The 20,820-nt window shown below is 40.1% G+C and overlaps 2 protein-coding genes across 4 annotated transcripts in view; one reads left to right on the top strand and one right to left on the bottom strand.

Moving 5' to 3' along the window:
* The window catches only part of ORC2 (origin recognition complex subunit 2), a 49,892-nt gene extending 48,142 nt beyond the window's left edge, over nucleotides 1-1,750 (top strand). Inside the window, exon 18 of the mRNA XM_059928469.1 lies at nucleotides 533-1,750. Within this exon, the coding sequence (XP_059784452.1) occupies nucleotides 533-619 (87 nt within the window). The 3' untranslated portion in view covers nucleotides 620-1,750. The remainder of the gene's footprint in view (nucleotides 1-532) is intronic.
* Nucleotides 1,033-20,794, bottom strand: NIF3L1 (NGG1 interacting factor 3 like 1). 3 transcript variants are annotated; one of them, XM_059928473.1, is made up of 7 exons: nucleotides 20,765-20,794; nucleotides 17,896-18,356; nucleotides 16,875-17,037; nucleotides 13,788-13,914; nucleotides 12,009-12,147; nucleotides 10,317-10,400; nucleotides 1,033-6,856 (listed from the first exon to the last, which is right to left on the bottom strand). In XM_059928473.1, the coding sequence occupies exons 2-7, from the start codon at nucleotides 18,329-18,331 to the stop codon at nucleotides 6,672-6,674; spliced, it is 1,134 nt and encodes a 377-aa protein (XP_059784456.1). In that variant the 5' UTR covers nucleotides 18,332-18,356; nucleotides 20,765-20,794; the 3' UTR covers nucleotides 1,033-6,671. The 3 variants fall into 3 exon arrangements, with proteins under 3 accessions (XP_059784456.1, XP_059784455.1, XP_059784457.1); XM_059928472.1 differs by lacking the exon at nucleotides 20,765-20,794 and adding an exon at nucleotides 20,014-20,739; XM_059928474.1 differs by lacking the exon at nucleotides 20,765-20,794 and adding an exon at nucleotides 18,542-18,562.
* Between the last annotated feature and the right edge of the window lie 26 nt (nucleotides 20,795-20,820).

Genomic DNA, 20,820 nt, shown 5'->3' on the forward strand with positions numbered 1-20,820 from the left:
AAACTGGAATTCCTTGGTGGGCTAAGCAAAAGCTCTTCTGGTGACATGATAATGGTGGCAGTAGGTAGGTTGGCCTGGGTTGAGTGAAAAGCAAGGAAATGGAGACCACCATTTATAGACAACTCTTCTGGAAAGGTGCCAGGGTTATATGACGGATGGAGAAGAATGAGGAATCTAGTGAGGGTTATTTTAAAATGGGAGATACCCGAACCTCTAGCCAATGGGAAGGATCCAGTTGAAAGGGGACTAAAAGAGAAATCAGTGGTATAAGATTTTAGAAAGAGCAGGCAGGTGGAAAATAAAATACCCACCTTCTCATCCTTTAGTCTTTTCCACTATAAAGCGGCTTAACTATAAATTCCGTGTATTTAATAGATATATATGCCTGTGTGCCCTCTGGCCTCAATTTTTATACTTTTACATTTATATAAAATATTAATGAAATCCAGTCAATTTTTTGTTTAACCTACAATAGGATTCAAATATATCTCTTACGAATGACTAACATCCAGGGTATTCTTACATCTTTTAGGGAACTGATGGAGTGGAATATTTATTAATTCCTGTTGACAATGGAACATTGACTGATTTCTTGGAGAAGGAAGAAGAGGAATTTTGAAGCTCTCCTGTACTCTTGAATCTTCTGTGGAAGAGTTGTACCCCAGCTGCCACTCCTCTAGTCTAAAGTGTTGTGTTTACATCCAATGTTAGACTCTTTTTCCAATGTACAAGATTTAAAATTGGGAGGGGGAATGTCATCAGTTAGAACCTTGATTATTAGCCTGGCTGGTGTACCATCCTAGTACTATGCAGTGGTCCTCAAGTTGGAGACAACGTGCCTTTCATTCATTACCTCTCTGGAGACTCCTTGCTGGAAGGGACAGTGTGCTCAGGGACTATTTGGAACTGGATGTTTTGAATTCTTTTATACCAGAGATGATATTCCTAATATTTCGAGGGCCTTTTAACACTCCTGGAGCTATTTGCAAATGTGCTTGTTCCAGAGTGTGGAAGTACAAAGACACTGCAGCATCACGTAAATCGGCTTTATTTGCTATTCCATGTGTCAGAATTGAAGAGTATAACAGAGAAGGCAGATCATCTCTTACTGTTTCTGAAATGGCTTAACAAAAGGTGTAAGGTTGGGGGTAAAGTGGGTGATTCAGCTTTCTCCTTTTGGATTTAGGCTACACGCTGATTGATTGATAGAGGAGGAAGGAGCACGATGCTGTTCAGTTGGGAGAGTAGGAAAAACATGAAGCGTAGATAGGGTGCATGCCCATCCCAGCAAGCACATGAACAGTAACAGATCGCGCTGCTCAGGACAGTTAACGTCTGTGCCGTCACCTTCATGATACAAGTTAGAAGCCAGGCTAGAGAAACACAAACCTGAATTTCATTTTAGTTATTTTTTCAAGGCAACAGAAAATAAAAATTTAACTATTCTTGTATATCAACATGTTTTTCTTTTCTTGAATAACATGCAGATGAGCAGCATATTAATGGCTGGCTTTAAATGAATTTGATTTCTCTATCAAGCAGGCCTAAAATTCACTGTAAGACATTTCAGTTTTTTTTCTTAAAATGACAATTTCAAACCTCCTAAATACTCAAGCCTTTTTTTCTCTTAGGAAGGAAAAGAAGGCTAATCTTGGCCACTGTAGTCAGCTGATAGTCTTCACATACTCCCTGAACTATTTCATACTTGGAAATGAAATTCTTCATTAAAATATCACTGTAATATACTGCATCATCATTTCTCACTCATTTCTCATCTTGTAAACCCCTTTTATGAAAGTATTTCCCAAAATGATCAGAATTTTTAAAATCATTTCTTTGTGTCATATAATGAATTTTATTTTAAATCCATGTATTAAGGGGTTTAGTCTTAAGCATAATTACTAGTCAAAATATTTAAATTTATACATGAATAGGATTCTAAAATTTTTAAATTGTACCAAAGGATATTCAATGAAAAGTGATTTTCCTTACCATCCTCTGATCCAGTCCCTTAGGCAGCCATTGACAGCAGTTTAAGCATTCTTCCCAAGGTATTCTATGCACATCTAAGGATATTTGTCTGTATTTCTCATTTTAAAAACACAAATGGTGGCATATGATACTTGCTGGTTTGCACCTTGTTTTTGTTTTTTGCTTAATATATTTAGTTTATAATAACTTACAGTATAAAAAAGTATACGAAATCTTTAATGAACTAATGTGCAAACTTTGCATTTGCCCTTAAATATCTACTGGTTTATTTTTATAATTTTTGTGTCTATACTGTTTGCAAGCAGTATATGTGAATAGTCTTTACTATTAATAAAGAAACCAATTTGGATATAACCATTTTTTTTTTCATTTATAGTACTGGGTTTTTTTACTAAAGATATCTTGAAGTGCTTCACAAGTTTTATGAGTGCATCTTACAGTTCTGATGGTGATCTTGGCAGAATTATACGTTCTTCATTACCTTGTTTCAACATCAGTGTTGCTTAAGCTCTATCAGTTTGATTGCTAAGGCTCCAAACTTCTGCTGTTACTCACTTCTCGCAAGATTGAACAGACCTGAAGCCTTGAAAGATTTTTCTGGCCTCTCTTAACAAAATGGCTAAAATAGGCCAAAAAAGGCACAGGGGATGCAGGACAGACAGTTAACACTCTACAAACTTGGCGTAATACTGAATTCCTTAGGCAGGGAGTTCTAAAACGGTTCTTGTGATACTCCAGAAACCGAACTTTCTTAGCATCATGTTTGTCATTTTAATATATGAACATGTCATTCATACAAAAGATCAGTAAGTTTGAGGGATGGTGCATAGGTTTTACTTTAAAAAAAAATTACTAACAAAACTTTAGAAATCTACAGTTGACCCTTGAACAACACAGGTCTGAATTGTGTGGGTCCACTTAAATGCAGATTTTTTCCAATAGTAAATACTACAGTACTACACAGTCCACGGTTGGTTGAACCCACGGATATATAAAGAGAAACTGAGCCTACACAGGAAGAGCCAACTATAAGTTATACTTGGATTTTTTACTGTGCAGAAGGTCAGCACTCCTAAACCCCACATTGTTTAAGGGACAACTGTATTCTTCCCCCCACCCAATTCAAACCTGGAGCCAGTAGCACGTTCACAATGTATTTTCCTACATTCTAGGAGGTAAGGTGACTCTTCCAGCTTAGTCCTGAGTAGCTCTCAGATCTAACAGTGAGTCATGAGAGTCTGCCTCATCACAGATTGTGTCTCCTAAAAGCCAAGGGATAAATAAACTGTCATGTAAATTACTTTCTCAGGCTTTTTGTAATTATTTGATTTCTCTCCCTTGGGAGAGTCTCTTTAATTTTTCAAATTGCTGTTAAGCCATGTTAATTCATGTTTGTTGAGAACTTACTAAGTAGAAGGCTCTGTGCTAGGCAGTTGAGAGAATATGAAAATGTGATGTGAAATATCTAGTTGAGGTTTTAACAGCATTAAAAATTACAGTATCCTTAATGTGTTGAATAAAGTAAATTTGAAATAACTAATGCTATGGAAAATATAACTTTAAGCATGAGTATAACAAAGCTTATTACCAAATTTTCATTATTTTGGCATATATCACTTGGGCCTCAAGTCTTAAGTATTTAGGTCACCTAAATGCTTTAGCATCTTTACTTTTGCTCCCCAAAGTGTGGTCCTCAAAATGGCAGCATCAGCATCTGCTGGGAACTTAAGAAATGCTTGGGCCCTTACTCGAGCATCTGAATCAATCTGCATGTTAACTAAATCTCCAGATGCTCTGGTACCCATTAAAGTTTGAAAAGCAATGGTATATACAACTAAGCGATCAACATGTTAAAGTTAACAGTTCAGAAAATTTGACAGCTGAAAGTAAATAATCTTGAGTGGTACTTTATATTTTAAAAACTGCACAGGAAGAAAAAAATAAAAAATAAAAATAAATCCTGCATAGGATGTGTTTGGGGGTATTTTTAATTATTTAGAAATGCTAGCATGCCAGTAAAGAAACTGGATTTAACATAAAATTACTTCAGCTCCATTGAGATCCTTACTGCTGTCGTCAGTCACTGTTACAGATGAAATCACATCACACCTTGAGTGTGCTATAAAGAAAAAAGGAGGGTTTGAGAGCTACTGGCCTCAGTTTATTTCTTCATCATCACCTCTGACCATACCTTCCCTGCGTTGTGCTTTCCACCGTGACAATAATGAATTAATTACTGGGGTTTTTCAATGTGCTGTGCTGTTTCTCTACTTAGTGCACTTGTTCAAGCTGTCCCTCTTGACTGAATTCTACCCCCTTTCCCCAGAAGACCTTCCCTATAAACCCTATGCATATCTTTATCATAGTTACTTAAGAGTTTATTGTAACCGTCATCCAAATTTCTGTCCTATCCTCCCCACATCTCTATGGGCCCAGCACACAGAAAGCAAACAATGAATGAATGAATGAAGCAAATACCATTAAGACAGTCTCTCAAAGCTGCTATCTCATTCTCTCTACTTTGACAAAGCTGACCATCTCATTGAAGCTTTCTACTTCTTGGCTTCTGACACTTAGCTGTTCTCCCACCTTTCTTGGTGGCTCCTCCAACTCTAACTGGGGGCATTTCATAAGGCTCACTCCTATTGGTTATTTCTGTAGTGAATCAGTATTACAGATGAACCACCAAGAATAATTTATAAGTTAGGATCCCAAAGCCTCCAGGAGAAAAAAAGATTGGTAGGAAAAGGATCCTACAAAGGAAATATAAAATTCTATGCTTTCTCATCTTAGACAAATAGTATTTTAAAAGATTTGCTGGGCTTCCCTGGTGGCGCAGTGGTTGAGAATCTGCCTGCCAATGCAGGGGACACGGGCTCGAGCCCTGGTCTAGGAAGATCCCACGTGCCACGGAGCAACTGGGCCCGTGAGCCACAATTACTGAGCCTGCGCGTCTGGAGCCTGTGCTCCGCAACAAGAGAGGCCACGATAGTGAGAGGCCCGCGCACTGCGATGAAGAGTGGCCCCCGCTTGCTGCAACTAGAGAAAGCCCTCGCACAGAAACGAAGACCCAACACAGCCATAAATAAATAAATAAATAAATAAAGAGGATGCATTTCAAAAAAAAAAGATTTGCTTTTGCCATTACCAGACTAACATGCTCAGTGGAGAAATTGGAAATACATATAAAAGCATTAAAAAGAAAAAACTCGGGGACTTCCCTGATGGCGCAGTGGTTAAGAATCCGCCTGCCAATGAAGGGGACATGGGTTTGATCCCTGGTCCGGGAAGATCCCACATGCTGCGCAGCAACTAAGCCCATGTGCCACAACTACTGAAGCCTGCCTGCCTAGAGCCCGTGCTCCGCAACTAAAGAAGCCACCAAAATGAGAAGACTGCACACCGCTATGAAGAGTAGCCCCCGCTCGCCGCAACTAGAGAAAGTCCACGCGCAGCAATGAAGACCCAACACAGCCAAAAAAAAAAAAAAAAAAAGACACCTCTCATCATACCCCCCAGAGAAAATCACAGTTAAAATGGGGTTTTTTTTCCCTTCAGGATTTCTTCCATACCTCTTATATCAGTTCTGTCATCAATGTATTTGATTAAGATACACTGTAGTTAAGCACACAGGCTCCAGAGCCAGACTGCCTGAGTTTGTGTCCTAACTCCATCACTTCCTAGCTACGTGGCCTTGGGCAAACTACTTAACCTCTGTTTCAGTTTCCTCATCTGTAAAATGGGAGTAACAATACTTATATGCTTGTTTATAAAGGATTGAAAGTAAAGCACCTAGAAGAGTGCCTGGCACAAAATTAATACTGTATGAGTACTCACTAACATTATTTTGAAAGTTAACCATCTTTATATTGAATACATTACTAATAAAATTACAGGTGAGTTACCTAAAAAGCAATAAAGCAATAATTACATGAATAATGATCATGTATATTTAAAACAAAAAGCAAAACTCATCCTGAGGGACTTCCCTGGCAGTCCAGTGGTTAAGACTCTGTGCTTCCACTGCAGGGGGCACTGGTTTGATCCCTGGTCGGGGAACTAAGATCCTGCATGCGGCACAGCATGGGCAAAAAAAAAAAAAACAAAAAAAACTCATCCTGATAAATCTCATCCTGATTCTGAAATTTAGGTGGGAGATTAGTGATCTAGGAACAGAAACATATAGACAGACCTTATCACCCTCCAGAGGCTACTACCTATATATAGGTGTTCTAATCCCAAGTTTTTAAAGTTTACATGTATATATATATATTTTTTGGAAAAGTATATTTTTAAAATAACTAAGGACAGAGAGATATAGAATGACACATCCCATCTATAATTAAGCTAAGGAGATGATTACTTGAGCTATTGATATTTCCCAAGAATGTTAAGTAAACAGGTTTACTCCATCTTTCCTAGAGGTTATAATGAATACATATTATATACAATATATTCTTTAATTTGTCCTTTATAATAATTGTTCTTTAACGGTAATTACATTATTGTTTTTACCTTCTGAGCTACAGAACATCTGGTGAAGCAGATCAAGAAACCAGAAATGATAATGTACCTTCTAAGACGTTCTTTCAGAAGGATACCCCACTGATTCATGTTATGCATTTGAGTTGGGAGCCATTCGATTTGTAGACTGTGTCATCTGGTTGTTCCTGCATGCATTATACCACATGAAGAGGGTCCCTGTCTATTTCTGACACGATAATATTAATCTTATCCTCCAAGTAAGCACCCAGCATATCTCGAAGATCAGAAAGAAAGCCTCGTTCAGTGTTGCTATGTTCACAGAGGATCACATTTATTCCTTGGGAAGCGGCATCCAGAACATCATGATGGGACATCTCACCTGCCAACAAAAGAAAGAACAAATACTTAAATATTAGACACAGAGTCTGTGGAATGCTGAACCATAACAGCAGAAATACCAACTTTGCATTCTGTATGCAGCAAATGTAATACAGCAGAACTTTACGTAGAAATCTAGAAAGTTATATGCATGTTTCTTACATGTCCTCCAATTTAAAAAGAGATACAGAATTCCAAATTCTTTCTCCTTGGCAGACCCAAGGCAAGTAACCAAATACACACATCCAACAGTATCTGATACTGCCATAACTAGACCTGTAGGAACACCCATTCAAAACGTTTCCACAATAAAATAAATGACCATTGCTAAGTAAAATGGGGCTTTCAAAAAGTTTCTTTCTTATGTAACTATTAAATAGCAAATACCTCAAGAAAATCCTAGGTTTACCGCGATGTGAAGCCCACACACTGCAACAAAGAGTAGCCCCCACTCACCGCAACTAGAGAAAGCCCGTGTGCAGCAACAAAGACCCAATGCAGCAATAATAAAATATAAAATGAATACATAAATCTTTAAAAAAAAAAAAAGAAAAGAAAATCCTAGGCTTACTTCCCAGAGACTCCTTTACACTTTGTACCAAAATTTTCAGCATCAACCGTAGTCTAATTCATAAGGATGAAATGAACTTAAGGTTATTTCTAAATTAAAAGCAAGGTATTTTCCTTTGACTTAGGCAAAACGCCTAGAAATTCTGAAGTTACTGGTGGAAGAGGATCTCATCTTTTGTGAAAAGATTTTGGGAAAACTCAAATGTTTTGAATTTTAAAAAACACCATTTATGAATCTGATGACTTCCAACTTACGAGCAAAAATATATTATGCACAATTTGGCTTGTTCATAAAAAACATAATTTTGAAATATACTTAAGAGACATAAAGGCATTAAATAAAAAGGTTCTTAGAAAAAAAATCCCCCCTGCCCAAATCTTCAATTCCCCACACTCCCCCCTACCCAAATATGCATCATTTCATTATAAGGAATAGTTTTTATTCAGGCACCTTTTAAAACATCTTAATCTATGTAACAGTAGAGAAAAAGTAAACGGAGAAAAAGACACTAGGGTGGCTCACTTAGAAGTCATGCTTTAGGAAAGACAATCTGGCTGCCTGGACTATTATAAATGCACTGGCTGGAGAAGGCATGGAAGTGGGAAAATCCATAAAGACCCTGCAATAACACCAGAAGACAAAGGAAAGAAAGGCTGGCTCAGATGGCAGCTATGGGAAAGAAAAAGCAAATGAAAGACAATTTATATTTGCAAGGAGCAAGCTCGCCATCTGCTGGTCTTTCTGGGTTATTACCGTTTATGACCTAACACATCAAGCTCAAAGGAAGGGTGATGAAACTGGTCTTTTGGCTGGCGCTTCCCATCCCTGAAGTTATATTCAAAGTGATGCCTCACAGACCATAGACATCTTAAGTTAGCCAGATAAGAAGATATTTTCTGTTTCCCCAACCAGATAGGAAGGACATTTTAACATTTTGGAACTGCGTGAATTTATCTTATGTACATATTGCTTCATAATAAAAAAACTAATTAAAAAAAAGTCATTATTTATGAAGAAACAGACACTCCAAACTGAGAGATATACAACAAAGCAAATGGCCTACACTCTTCAAAAATGTCAATGCTCTGAAGACAAAGTTTAGAACTATTCCAGAGGTAGTGTGTGATCATGGATTGGATATCAACCTGAAATCATCACAACATGGTCATGTAAGAGAATGTCCTTGTTCTTAGGAGATATAATGCTGAGGTATTTAGGGGTAAAAGGTCACCATATCTGCAATTTATTACAAAACTGTTTGGGAGGAAACATGTAAATATATAAATATACTTATGCATACACAAATATATACACACATATATTGTATGATATGTTACAGAGAGAGAGAAAATGTACAAATGTGGCAAAATATAACCATTAGTAATCTAGGTGAAGGGTATACAGGAGTTCATTGTACTATTCTTGCAACTTTTCTATAGGTCTAAAATTCCTTCAAAGTAAAATGTTAAAATTTTAAGATAGAAACACCATGTTGTAAGATATCAAATTGCCTATACACTGAAAGTTTATTTCAATCTGGTATAAATATCTTACATCTTTAGAAGGATAGAAAAGAAAACAGATAATGGTCACATACATTTTTAGTTGGTTCAAAAAATACATCATGCTTGCTCAGATGCTGCACCTCTATACTTAGCGATGTGACAATGTTTCAAGTGCAGCAGCCTCTGTAAGGGGGTGTGCTAGACAATAAGGCATGGGTGTGGGTGGCAGGAGAGGCCTTAGTAATGGAGGGCCCCAGAGGTAGCCAAAGGAAAGGGGGGGGCCTTAAGACCCTTGAGTCTAGTCCTAGAAGTGGGAAAAGTAATCTTTAACCCCCAGTCTCCTAACCCTCAGGAGGCGCAGAGGTGGAAATACCGCTGGTAGCAGCAGTGTACAAAGTGCCTCCAACTCCTTGGAGGAATGATGGGCCAAGTTACCAGTTAGGTATTACCCACAAGGACAGAGTATAAAGCCTGGGAGCCAAACAATTAATGTCCAATAAGAAATGCATACTGTAGGTTAAGAACAAAGTGACAGGAATCGGGAGAGGAAGTCATGACCATCAGGGGCAGGAGCTGGACACTGTCAAGTAAAAGCTTCTCAGGGGAGGTATCTTTGAGCTTACCACTAGAAGTTTAAGAAAGTGGCAAAGAGAAGACATCTTAGCCAGGGAAAACAGCATGAGCAAAGGCTGCCTGAAAGAGGATGAAACATTTAGGCTTCACCAGGACAGCTGACGGAGATCACTGAAGGGTTTTTAGCCTGGATAATATTATACACCATCATATTTGTACTTTTTAAAGTTAGTTTTGGGGGAGTGTGTGGAAGATTAAGATTAGAGGCTTGATGAAGTACTTCAGGTAGAGGATGCCTGGATGGAGATACAGGGAAAAGTTCTAGAAAGGTTTTGGAGTTATAACTGATAGAAACTGATGATTGTCTTTAGGGCTGATTAAGAGGAACCATTTTCTACTTAAGACGACAAGGTAAAAAGTGTCCCATTAACTTACATATGAAATCTGAGAGAAATCATGTTTAGGAAGAAGTTAGGTTAAATAAATGCTGAACATCAGTTTTTTAGATAATCTAATTGTTTAATGATTTTTTCCCCTCCACAAAGAATATGGTATGTTCCCAATTTTGGCATAGTCCCTATTTTCAGGTTCAAATAACAGATCCATCTATACGTCAGATGCTGTCCTAAAACCTGCTATTATTAGATCCATCTATATGTCAGATGCTGTCCTAAAACCTGCTATTATTAGATCCATCTATATGTCAGATGCTGTCCTAAAATATGCTGGTTTTTAACTTGAAAGAAAATAAAGCAAGGTAGGGAAGGGATGCACAAGAAAAGGGTAGAAAAAAGATCCAAAGGCTGTCCTACCTGTGAGGTAGAGGTCGGCCTCTGTTCCCTGAAGGACGCTGCTCCCAGAACCAGCACACACGGCCACGACTTTGACTGGGGACTCTTCCAGATAAAGGAAACAAGAGGCCACTACTTTATAATTCCCCTTCATTTTAATATTATAATTTGTACCGAGAATCCTAAATGTAATGCAGATTTCACTCCTAGTCTCATCACCAGTACGTGAATTTTGCTTACCAAGTTTTAAAAAATAATAAAACACATCTTCACATAGGCAAACAGACTATTCCTTGGCATTGCAGAGCTAACCCAAGGCAGCATTATCATTCCTTCAGACGTATGTTGCTGCAGAAGCCCACATAAGGCACCCCTGAATAGTATCAACCACTATTAGCACTAGGCTTTGGGCTTTACTGCAATGCTGCTCAGTAAAGCAACCTCACCTGGGTCTCCAGGCAACAGTGAGAGGTAAGCAGGTAACTCTCTGTTCCCAGGTAAGGAAGCTAAGGAACTAAAAGGGCTAGAGGATGCTACAAATGGATTTGACACACATTTTTTTAAATATCGTATTTATCCTAAAAGAGCATCCTCTGAAGAGTGAAATACAGACTCTTTCAAGCCAAAATCCAAGTGTTTAGCACTTAGGTTTCTAGAATGGACACTTCATTAGTGGTATTTCAAAAGAGTGGCACTGGAGCTGGTCAGAAGTCCAATCCCATCTCTGCCACCGACCCTTTTTGGAAACGAACCCTCATGAGTTGTTTGATCCAGCTGTGGACTTTGGATAAGTTCCTCTCCAAACCTCAATTTTTTTCACCTATACAAGGGGAATAACGACACCTCCCAGACAGCTAACGACGGCTAGCGTTTACTGCACTTAATGTGTGCCAGTCACATGAATTATACCACCACCTCGATGAGTTAGGTTTTATTATTTCTGCAGTTTTTACAGATGAGGCTACCGGGACACAGGGGGTTAAATAGCCTGTCAAAGTCACGCAGCAGACAGGACAAATGTGAACCCAAGGCGTTCAGATTCCACACTCATAACACCTGCGCTCCACTCGCCGCCTTCACAGTGGGAACTCACACACTCAGGACACTAGGTACAGTGCTAGGCTCACTGCAGGGGTCCAACAAATGTTCTGTCTGTTCCTTTTGTTACCCAAAATACTGGGGAAAGCCAAGAGGAAAGGCAGTGGCTACAAAACTCAGAAACTGCACTGGATCACATCACTTAGCACTACCTCACTATAAAATACTGCCAGCATTGTAAAATTTAAGATTTGCATTGTAACTGGAGCAATCACAATTTCCAGCTTTCTTCCTGGATATTGGTAGGATTGCACTTCATGCTCTCCCTGGGTTGAATAATTCCGGACAATGAGTTGAACAGAATATGTATTTCCAGACCGGAATGTTTAACTGATGGTTTGAGACCCTCCCTCTGCAAAAGTGCCCAGTCTACAAGGAGCAAATTTCCCCCGTCGATTTGAGATGAATGTGGAGTGTGCCTGAGAAATAAATCTTGTTTAGGCCAATGAGATGTATACCACAGTATAACCTCAACCACCCTGATCGATAAAGTAAAGCAGTCATCTCCTGTGAGCTGTGACACGTTTCTATCATCTATACTGACACAGCCAAGAGTTTCAAGTTTGCCCAACAGTATCAGTAAGTATACTGGACAAATAAAGGAGACATATTTACCTAAGGTCTTCCCTACTCCAAGAGCAAGGCGAACATGAGACAGTTTCAGGTGCCTTTTGATTTGCTCAATCATGGTTGCCAAGGAGACAGACTCATCCAGTGTGCATAACCGTCCCATGCCAGTATGTAGAAGCAGAGGCTGAAGAGAAACAGAAATTAGAAAAACTGTACGTCATCAGTCCTAGAAAACAAATCCATAGAACAAACAGCAAATGCCGAGATCAATAAAACAAGCATACAATCAGCTTGCTATAAAACCAGCTCCAGACTAAAATTTGGGGATGCAAACCTGACAAAAACATTCTCTGACTTCTAGGAGCTCAGTCTCCTGGGAAGGCAGATGTTTAAACAATGAAAATAAAAGCGTTTTTAAATACAAAGTAGGTATTGTTTTTTTATGGGAGCACAAAGGAATGACAAAATAAATGAGTTGAGACTAGGGGAGGGGGGTACTTGGAGTAAGTGGAGTCAAACAAGGTTCTACAACAACTTGGGTCTCAAAGACAGACCAGAAAGGAGTTAAAAAAGGAGTGATATCAAGGGCAGTGTGGTGGGTTAGGGACAGGGTGAGATGTGGAGAGGCATTCTAAAGAGAGAGATCACGTACAAAGGTGCCAAGGTGGGAGAGACCGCACAGGGCAGATGGAAAAGCAGACAGTGTAGCTGGTATACAGAGCAAGGGATGCGGATGGAGAAGACGCGGAGACAGGGGTCCTTGCCAGTCATGAAGGGCTTCACACTCTAAGCTAAAAAGCCTGGACTGTCTCCTGCAGGCGCCCACTCAGGAGACTACTCATATCCCAAGTGAGAGAAGATGAGAGTTTCAACTACTGTGGTGGCGAAGCAAACGGAGAGGAGAAACATTTTGTAGATTTAGGGACAGAATCAGCAGGGCTTGGATTTACAGGGGCAAGGGAGAGTTGTGCAAACCGCAAATAAGATAGATGATGACGCCACCAATAAAACAGAAAAAAGTGGTATTTAAAGGCGTGTTATGGGGATAAGGTCAATACTTGTATATACTGGATTTTAAATACTTGTAAGAGTCATAAGTGGAAAATGTTCAGAAAGTGGCTGGAAATATAGGTTCTTTTAAAATTTTTTACCTTAAGAAAGCACTCTGAGACAGGAAGTAAAGACATAGGAATCATCATACAAATGGCTGTCAAGTTAAAGGAATGAATAAAAATGGGCCAGGCAGAGGGTATAAAATAAGAGACTGAACCTGTAACTGAGTCTCTAATCCTGAAGAAGTACCACTATGGTCTAAATGTTTCTGTCCCCCTCAAATTCATAGGTTGAAATCCTAACCTACGGATTAGGAGGTGTAGCCTTTGGGAGGTACTTAAGTCATGAGGCTGGAACCTACAAGGATGGGATTAGTGCTGTAGAAAAGAGGCTCCAGAGAGATCCTTAGTCCCCTCCACCACGTGAGGACACAGAGAGAAGGCGCCATCTTTGAACCACAAAGTGAACTCCCAACAGAAACCACTCCGAATCTACCAGTGCCATGATCTTGGACTTCCCAGCCTCCAAAACTGTGAGAAATAACTTTCTGTTGTTTATAAGCTATCCAGTCTGTGGTACTCTGTTATAGCAGTCCAAACATGTTATAGTAGCCCGAATGGACTAAGACAAGTTCCAACATTTTCTTATTCCTGAAACGTCTCCCATTTTAAATATACTCTCCAGGGCATGACATGCCTTCAATCACCACTTTGTATCTAATAATTTACATATGAGTTTGTCAAAAATGCACAGTAACATATTTTTTATTACCTTCTCCAGTGACAGAATTTCAGTCTCCTGATAATATTGTCTGTTCTGGGAAAGAAAAGCCACCACCTCCATCAAAGCTTGCTGAGTACAATTCAGACTGAGCCGTGTTTGTTCTTCATCATCACTCCTAGAAAAAAAGTCACTTCCTGGTTTAGGATAAATATAAACAATGTATTTAAAAGAATCCATAGTTTACAACCTCCTATAATAGGAGATTGGATTTATATGGAATTTAGGATTTAATTCCAAGCCAAACTATTTTCTAGAATAGTGTTTCTCAAACTTTCACATGCATCAGAATCATCTCGTGGCCTTATTAAAACAGACTGCCGGGCCCTACCCCCCGAGTTTCTAATTCAGTAGGTCTGAGTGGGGGCTAAGAATTGATCTTTCTAACAAGTTCCAGGTGACGCTGATGTGGCTGGTCCAGGGACCTCACTTTGAAACCCCTGTTCTAGAACAGTTCTCAGTCCTGGTTGTGCATCAGAAATCTCCTGCTGGCTTCTTAAGATAACAGCTGCTGGACCCTTCTATAGATCCAGTGAAACAGAACATCTATGAATGGGGCTGGGGCAAACTGAATTTTTGTAAAGCCCTAGAAAAGTTAGTTTTCAAACATCACTGAATACAAGAATCTCCTGGACAGATTCTCAGGCAAACCCCATTCTAATTACACAGATCTAGGATAAAGCCAAAAATCTGCATTTTTCATAAGCACCCGTTAGCAATGATTCAGAGGTCCCTGAATCACCCTTAAAAAAGCAAGGCCCTTAAAAAAAAATTTTAAAATAAATAAATAAATAAATAAAGCAATGCCCTTGGGAATTCCCTGGTGGTTCTGTGGTTAGAACTCGGTGCTTTCACTGCTGAGGTCCGGGTTCAACCCCTTCAATCCCTGGATCCCTGGTTGGGGAACTAAGATCCTGCAAGCCGTGGGGCGCAGCCCAAAAAAAAAACCAAAAAACCAATGCCCCAGAGCTTCTCCAAAAAAACTAGCATCAAGAAAATTTTATATTTAACCATAAACTCTAAATATAATCATAGAATTCTAGAACTAAGACACCTTACAAGATAATGTGGAAGTGTAGTTTCAACACTGGAACCATCTGCAGAGATTTGAAAAGAAAAAGCAAAAACAATGCCTGGCCCCCAATCTAATGGTAAATCCCAGATATTACCTGTAATATGGAGAAACTGGAACCAAACTAAATGTGCATCAGTTTTTTAAAAAGTCCATCAGTTAGGAAGAGGAATACTTCAAGAAATTACAGTACATTCATAATAAACACTGCGTAGCAATTAAAAAGAGAGATGTACATGGAAAGATTTCTAAGACATCTTAAGTTAAAAAGGCAAATACAGCATACCATTTAATTAAGAAAGCAATGAATAAGACAAAACTACACATTTCTTTGTGTCCCTATACATGTTTGGAAAGATACCCACTTCTCTGAAAACAAAGGAAAAGACAACTTGAGTTGAAGATACCGGGATTGAGTAGAGGGGACAAGGAGAACTTTTGTATTGCTTAAATTTTTCATGCTTTATTTGTATAGTTTTAATTTCAGTATTTGCACAGTATTTCAGTATGGTAAAAGACACCATGACTGGAACCTATGCAAAATCTTATAAACAATTTTTCTTAAGATTCTTGGAATTCCCCAATATTATTAGAGGACGTTTACTATGATTTTACTATAATGTATCTACACTTAAAAACCACTTATCAAAGAGTCACTTTTTGGTGTAGCCCGATATAGATTTCCATTTTAGCTTTGTGCAGTGGCAGTATCGTAGCCAATGGGGTTTACCCAAGGTGCGATTATTGCAATAGATTTCCACTTTATAAAAAAGTCATTATATCTATCTTTTTTTTTTTTAACAATTATTAAGTCCTAGTTTTATATAACTTGTCTTTTACGATGCTTTAGTAGGTATTAGGGTAAATCAGCCCCCCAAAAAATCTCTAATGAAGCAACATTATTATTTTTTAATTAATTTATTTATTTATTTTTGGCTGCACTGGGTCTTTGTTGCTGTGCAGCAACCGGGGGCTACTCTTCGTTGCGGTGCGTGGGCTTCTCATTGCAGTGGCTTCTCTTGCTGCGGAGCATGGGCTCTAGGTGCGCGGGCTTCAGTAGTTGTGGCATGCAGGCTTAGTTGCTACACGGCATGTGGGATCTTCGCGGACCAGGGTTCGAACCCATGTCCCCTGCATTGGCAGGCGGATTCTTAACCCCTGCACCACCAGGGACGTCCCTGAAGCAACATTTTGGTATCTCAGCCCTAATTAAATAAATGATTGACCTTCCAAGAGGCACTTTAATGTATTTTTCTTTTCAAGTGTTTGGGAATCATCATTTGCTGGGAACTGATAAAAGTAAACCTATGGGGACTTCCCTGGTGGTGCAGTGGTTAAGAATCTGCCTGCTAATGCAGGGGACACGGGTTCGAGCCCTGGTCCGGGAAGATCCCACATGCCACGGAGCAACTAAGCCCGTGCGCCACAACTACTGAGCCTGCACTCTAGAGCCCGCGAGCCACAACTACTGAGCCCACGTGCCACAACTAATGAAGTCCGCGTGCCTAGAGCCTGTGCTCTGCAACAAGAGAAGCCACGGCAATGAGAAGCCCGCGCACCACAAGGAAGAGCAGCCCCCGCTCGCCCCAACTAGAGAAAGCCTGCATGTAATGAAGACCCAAAGCAGCCAAAAAAAATAAAATTAATTAATTAACTTTAAAGAAAAAAAAAGTAAACCTATGTTATCAGCATATAACTCGGATATATCTGTATACCCTAAGGTAAAAATAACTTTCAACATTGCCAGGAAGATTAGAAATACTGTAGGATGTGTGGTATAGTCCCTCCCACATAGAAAATAGTCAATAAGTATTACTTATCATTTTTATTGCTTTGAAAAGATCCCATGGTTCTCCTTAGGGACCCGCAGGCAAATGAGAAGTATGCTGCTTTGTAAACCCACCCTAGGAAAGTGATTTGCTGCAAACTTAAATAACAGAGTCATAGAATTTGTAAGAAAGATTCTTACAAATTAATATATACAAAAAGAGGAAACGATATTGTACCTAGCAGAAAAAGAAGTGACAGATACACCTGCAATTCCTTTCACTGTAGAAATGACTTTGTCCAGGTCTTGGGTGTGGGTAACATTGAATTCTACTCTGTGTGTTCCCTCTGTGGGGTAGTCAGGAGCTCTGGAAGCATGGATGGGTCTGGAGGTGCAAACTCCTAGAAAAAAAAAATTGTCAGAAATTGGAGTTTTTGTGGGTTTATTAAAAAATTAGAAAGATAAACCACTATGGGCAAAACTTCTAAGAAATGAGTATTTTTGAAAAGATTCATTCTCAGATGCTTACATAATATACACACACATACATATCCCTTATATATACATCCAACAATCCCTGTAATTTAGGGATTTAGTACAGACATACAGAATCAAATTTATTTTCAGATTTTTCCATAAGACTCTTAAATATCACAAAAAGTTGGACAAGACTGACTCATGAATTTTTACATAACATATAGAATTGTGACTGCCTAAATTTACTCATGTAAACTATGATTCAAGTTGCAAATGCTCATAATTTACTTGACCACATTAATCCAGATTATATCATCACAGAAGCTTCAGCCCAAAATGAGTAAACTAAAAAGACTTACTAAAAGCTGAAACACATATGCTGAATTCCCTCATTGTGCTGGGCATAAGGACTAATTCAATAAAACTCTATTTGATTGACATATGAAGAATACTTTGGAGAGGTTTGAGCTTTCAGTTCAGTTTAATAAGCGTTTCTGGAGTGCCTGAGTGCCAGGCACTGTGCCACATGAGTAAGGAATCATAAAGCTCCATCAAAAATGAAGATTTCCTATGCTGTCCTTATTCACTAAGGATAAAAATTTCATTTTTCAAATGCAATTTAATTGCCAGATTTCAGCAAGATTATTTTAAAATATATTATATAAAAATAGAATAATGGTCCCCATCCCTAAAACAGTTAAAACACTACTGGAAAGACATTCTAAAATTTCAAAGCACTGGTAGGGAAAATCCTGAATGTGAAAGAACAAGAGGCTTCTCACCAAGCCCTTTAGCCAGCCAGTTGTTGACTCCCTGGGGAGCAGCATCATAGGCCGTGTGAGGAGAGTAGATCCCGACTCTGTTCTCCAGCGCCCGGATCACCAGGCGCTCTTTCCAGGTTTTCCAGGTGATGCGCTTCATAGGGCGGAAAATGGGCGGATGGTAGGAGAGAATGAGATCCGCCTTCTTCTGCAGCGCCTCCTCCATCACTTCTTCTGTCAAATCATTGGTTAGGAAGAGCGTGTTTACAGTGTGTGGTGGGCTTGGTTCCACCAGTAATCCAACATTGTCCCAACTCTCAGCAAATGAGAGGGATGCAAAGTCATTCAAGGAGGAAAGGAGAGCCTGTAGATCCATGAAGGAACGGGAAGAACCGCGGATCAGGGAATGGACTAGGCGGACTGCCGTGGGGACCAGGCGTACACGAGATGACAACATGCAGAAGTCAGGTAAAACTGAGTATCTGAAGTCAAAACACAGAAAATGGACCTTTGAGACAGCAAAGCATGTGAGCAAAAGAGCTGTAGTCCTACGTGCCTGGCTTCAAATACTGGCTCTGCCACTTACCGGCACGTGGTATCACAGGTAAGTCATTTAACCTCTCTGAGCTTGTTTTCTCATCTACAAAATGGAGACACTATAACTTACCTCACAGGCCGTCTGGAGGAGTAAATGGATTAATATGTTTAAGTCACCTTGCACAAGCCTGGTGCACAACACACAATTATGTTCCTTCCCTCCTCCCTGCCCCCTCCCATACACCCTTGTTCTTGTTCTCCCCACCCGTGCTTCAACCACCCTTCTCCATTTCTCTAAATATTACCCTTCCTTCCAAGACCCTTTCGACTTCCTAAATAAAGCTTTTCTTGACAAACCTTCCCTTTCAGTGTCTTCCCTCTCCCTGTTCCACCTGCTTTTGCACTAGTTATTCTCATAATATTATATTCCTGTTTGTCTCCCCCAGTACACTAAAGCTACTGGAGGACAGAAACTATCTTTTCTATATCTCAGCATCACCAACATAGGCCAGCACTAAATGCTTACTATACAGACTGACACAGTCCCCCTTCCCCCATCATAGCAGAATTTGGAGTTAGGGTGGTACATACTGACATTAAAAAGTGCTTTATCAAAAGAGTAACAATAACATATTTAAAAAGTTAATTGTTTTGTATGGACACCAAGGGGGGAAAGTGGCGGGGTGTGGGTGGTGGTGGGATGAACTGGGAGATTGGGATTGACATGTATACACTAATATGTATAAAGAACCTGCTGTATAAAAAATAAATAAAATAAAATTCAAAAAAAAAAATGAGTTAAAAAAAAAAATAGTTAAGTGTTTTATCAGCAGCCAGAACCATGGGATGCACAGGTGAGTCACTCTGTGAATGGGTAGGGTCAAGGCAGGAAAGGGCAGGAGCTGCTGTCCCCGAGCCAACAGCTACCTGCCACACAAAGGCCAGAATCAAGAGGTGGGAGAGGTGAAGATGTAGGGACCCACAAAGTCTGTAAGCCTTGTAGACATCTATATCCAACACAAAAGATAACACTGTCAGCTGCATTCTTAAATTTAGTTATCTATGAACACTTTTGTTTTTGAAGAAAAGCATTTCATGGTATGCAAAATAATTAACAAGAAAGCATAGTTAATTGTAAATTTAATGAAATACTCAACTCAATTTCAAAAGCAAATTTTTTTCAGTATTTGTACGCAGAAATATTTAACATTGGGACTTCCCTGGTGGCACAGTGGTTAAGAATCAGCCTGCCAATGCAGGGGACACGGGTTCGAGCCCTGGTCTGGGAAGATCCCACCTGCCATGAAGCAACTATGCCCATGCGCCACAACTACTGAGCCTGCGCTCTAGAGCCCGTGAGCCACAACTACTGAAGCCCGCATGCCTAGAGCCCGTGCTCTGCAACAAGAGAAGCCACTGCAATGAGAAGCCCGCGCACCGCAACCAAGAGTAGCCCCCACTCGCTGCAACTAGAGAAAAGCCCGCGTGCAGCAACGAAGACCCAACGCAGCCAAAAGTAAAATAAAATAATAAAAAAGAAATATTTAATATTTAATGCACTTATTCAATATACGGTTTGGAGTGAGGTGGAACCACTCGAACCTGGGGTCTTGGAAGATCTTCTAAGGGTCCTTATACCACTTCCACTCTCCAGATTCCACGTCCTGATACTACTCCACTCTCCAGACTCTTCTAAATCTGGCAAGCCCTAAAAGGAAGCCCTAGTGGGCCGCCACGCCGGTTCTGTTACCTACTGTTACATTTGAAGGAGCCCTTGTAAGTAACAAAACACTCCCCATTTCCTACGAAATTTCCTCTTCCCATTTCCTGAGTAGCTTGAAGTCACAATTAAAGAGAATGAGAATGGGAGGCGGCAGAGCATGGTGGGAAGAGCACCGACTCTAAAACCAGACTGACTCCCAAAGCCACAGCTGTCTCAGAGGACTCTACCTCCGCGGTTTCCACCTCTGAAGGATGCAAATAATAGTGCCCAGCTCCCAGCGTGGTTGCAAGATTTAACCGTGAAGCTGGGAACAGTGCCTGGCCTAGAGTCTGCACTGTTTGTTATTAAGATTCATTAGCAAGGCCCACTTTACAGCCTGCAAACTGCGCCCTCTTGTTTCAGTCCCACTTCAGGCCTTTTCTAGGACAATGAAGAGCGCAGGTGGCACGACCGATTAAGTCCGTGAGTTAAGTCCCCGGCCCCTCTAGAGCGCTATGCTCTCCCGCGGCAAGCCGGTTTTCTGCGCCTATCTCCTCCCCTGCCACCTTTCGCTGCAGCAGGACCCTAAACCACAGCCCGCCGCCAAGACCTCAGCTACCCACGCTGGAATTTAACCCGCCCAAGACTCACCAGCCCCGGGAACTCCGCGAGCGCTACTTCCGGTCCTGCGCGGAACTTCCTGGCTT

The sequence above is a fragment of the Balaenoptera ricei genome, chromosome 7 (assembly GCF_028023285.1).
Source record: "Balaenoptera ricei isolate mBalRic1 chromosome 7, mBalRic1.hap2, whole genome shotgun sequence".
Lineage (NCBI taxonomy): Eukaryota > Metazoa > Chordata > Mammalia > Artiodactyla > Balaenopteridae > Balaenoptera > Balaenoptera ricei.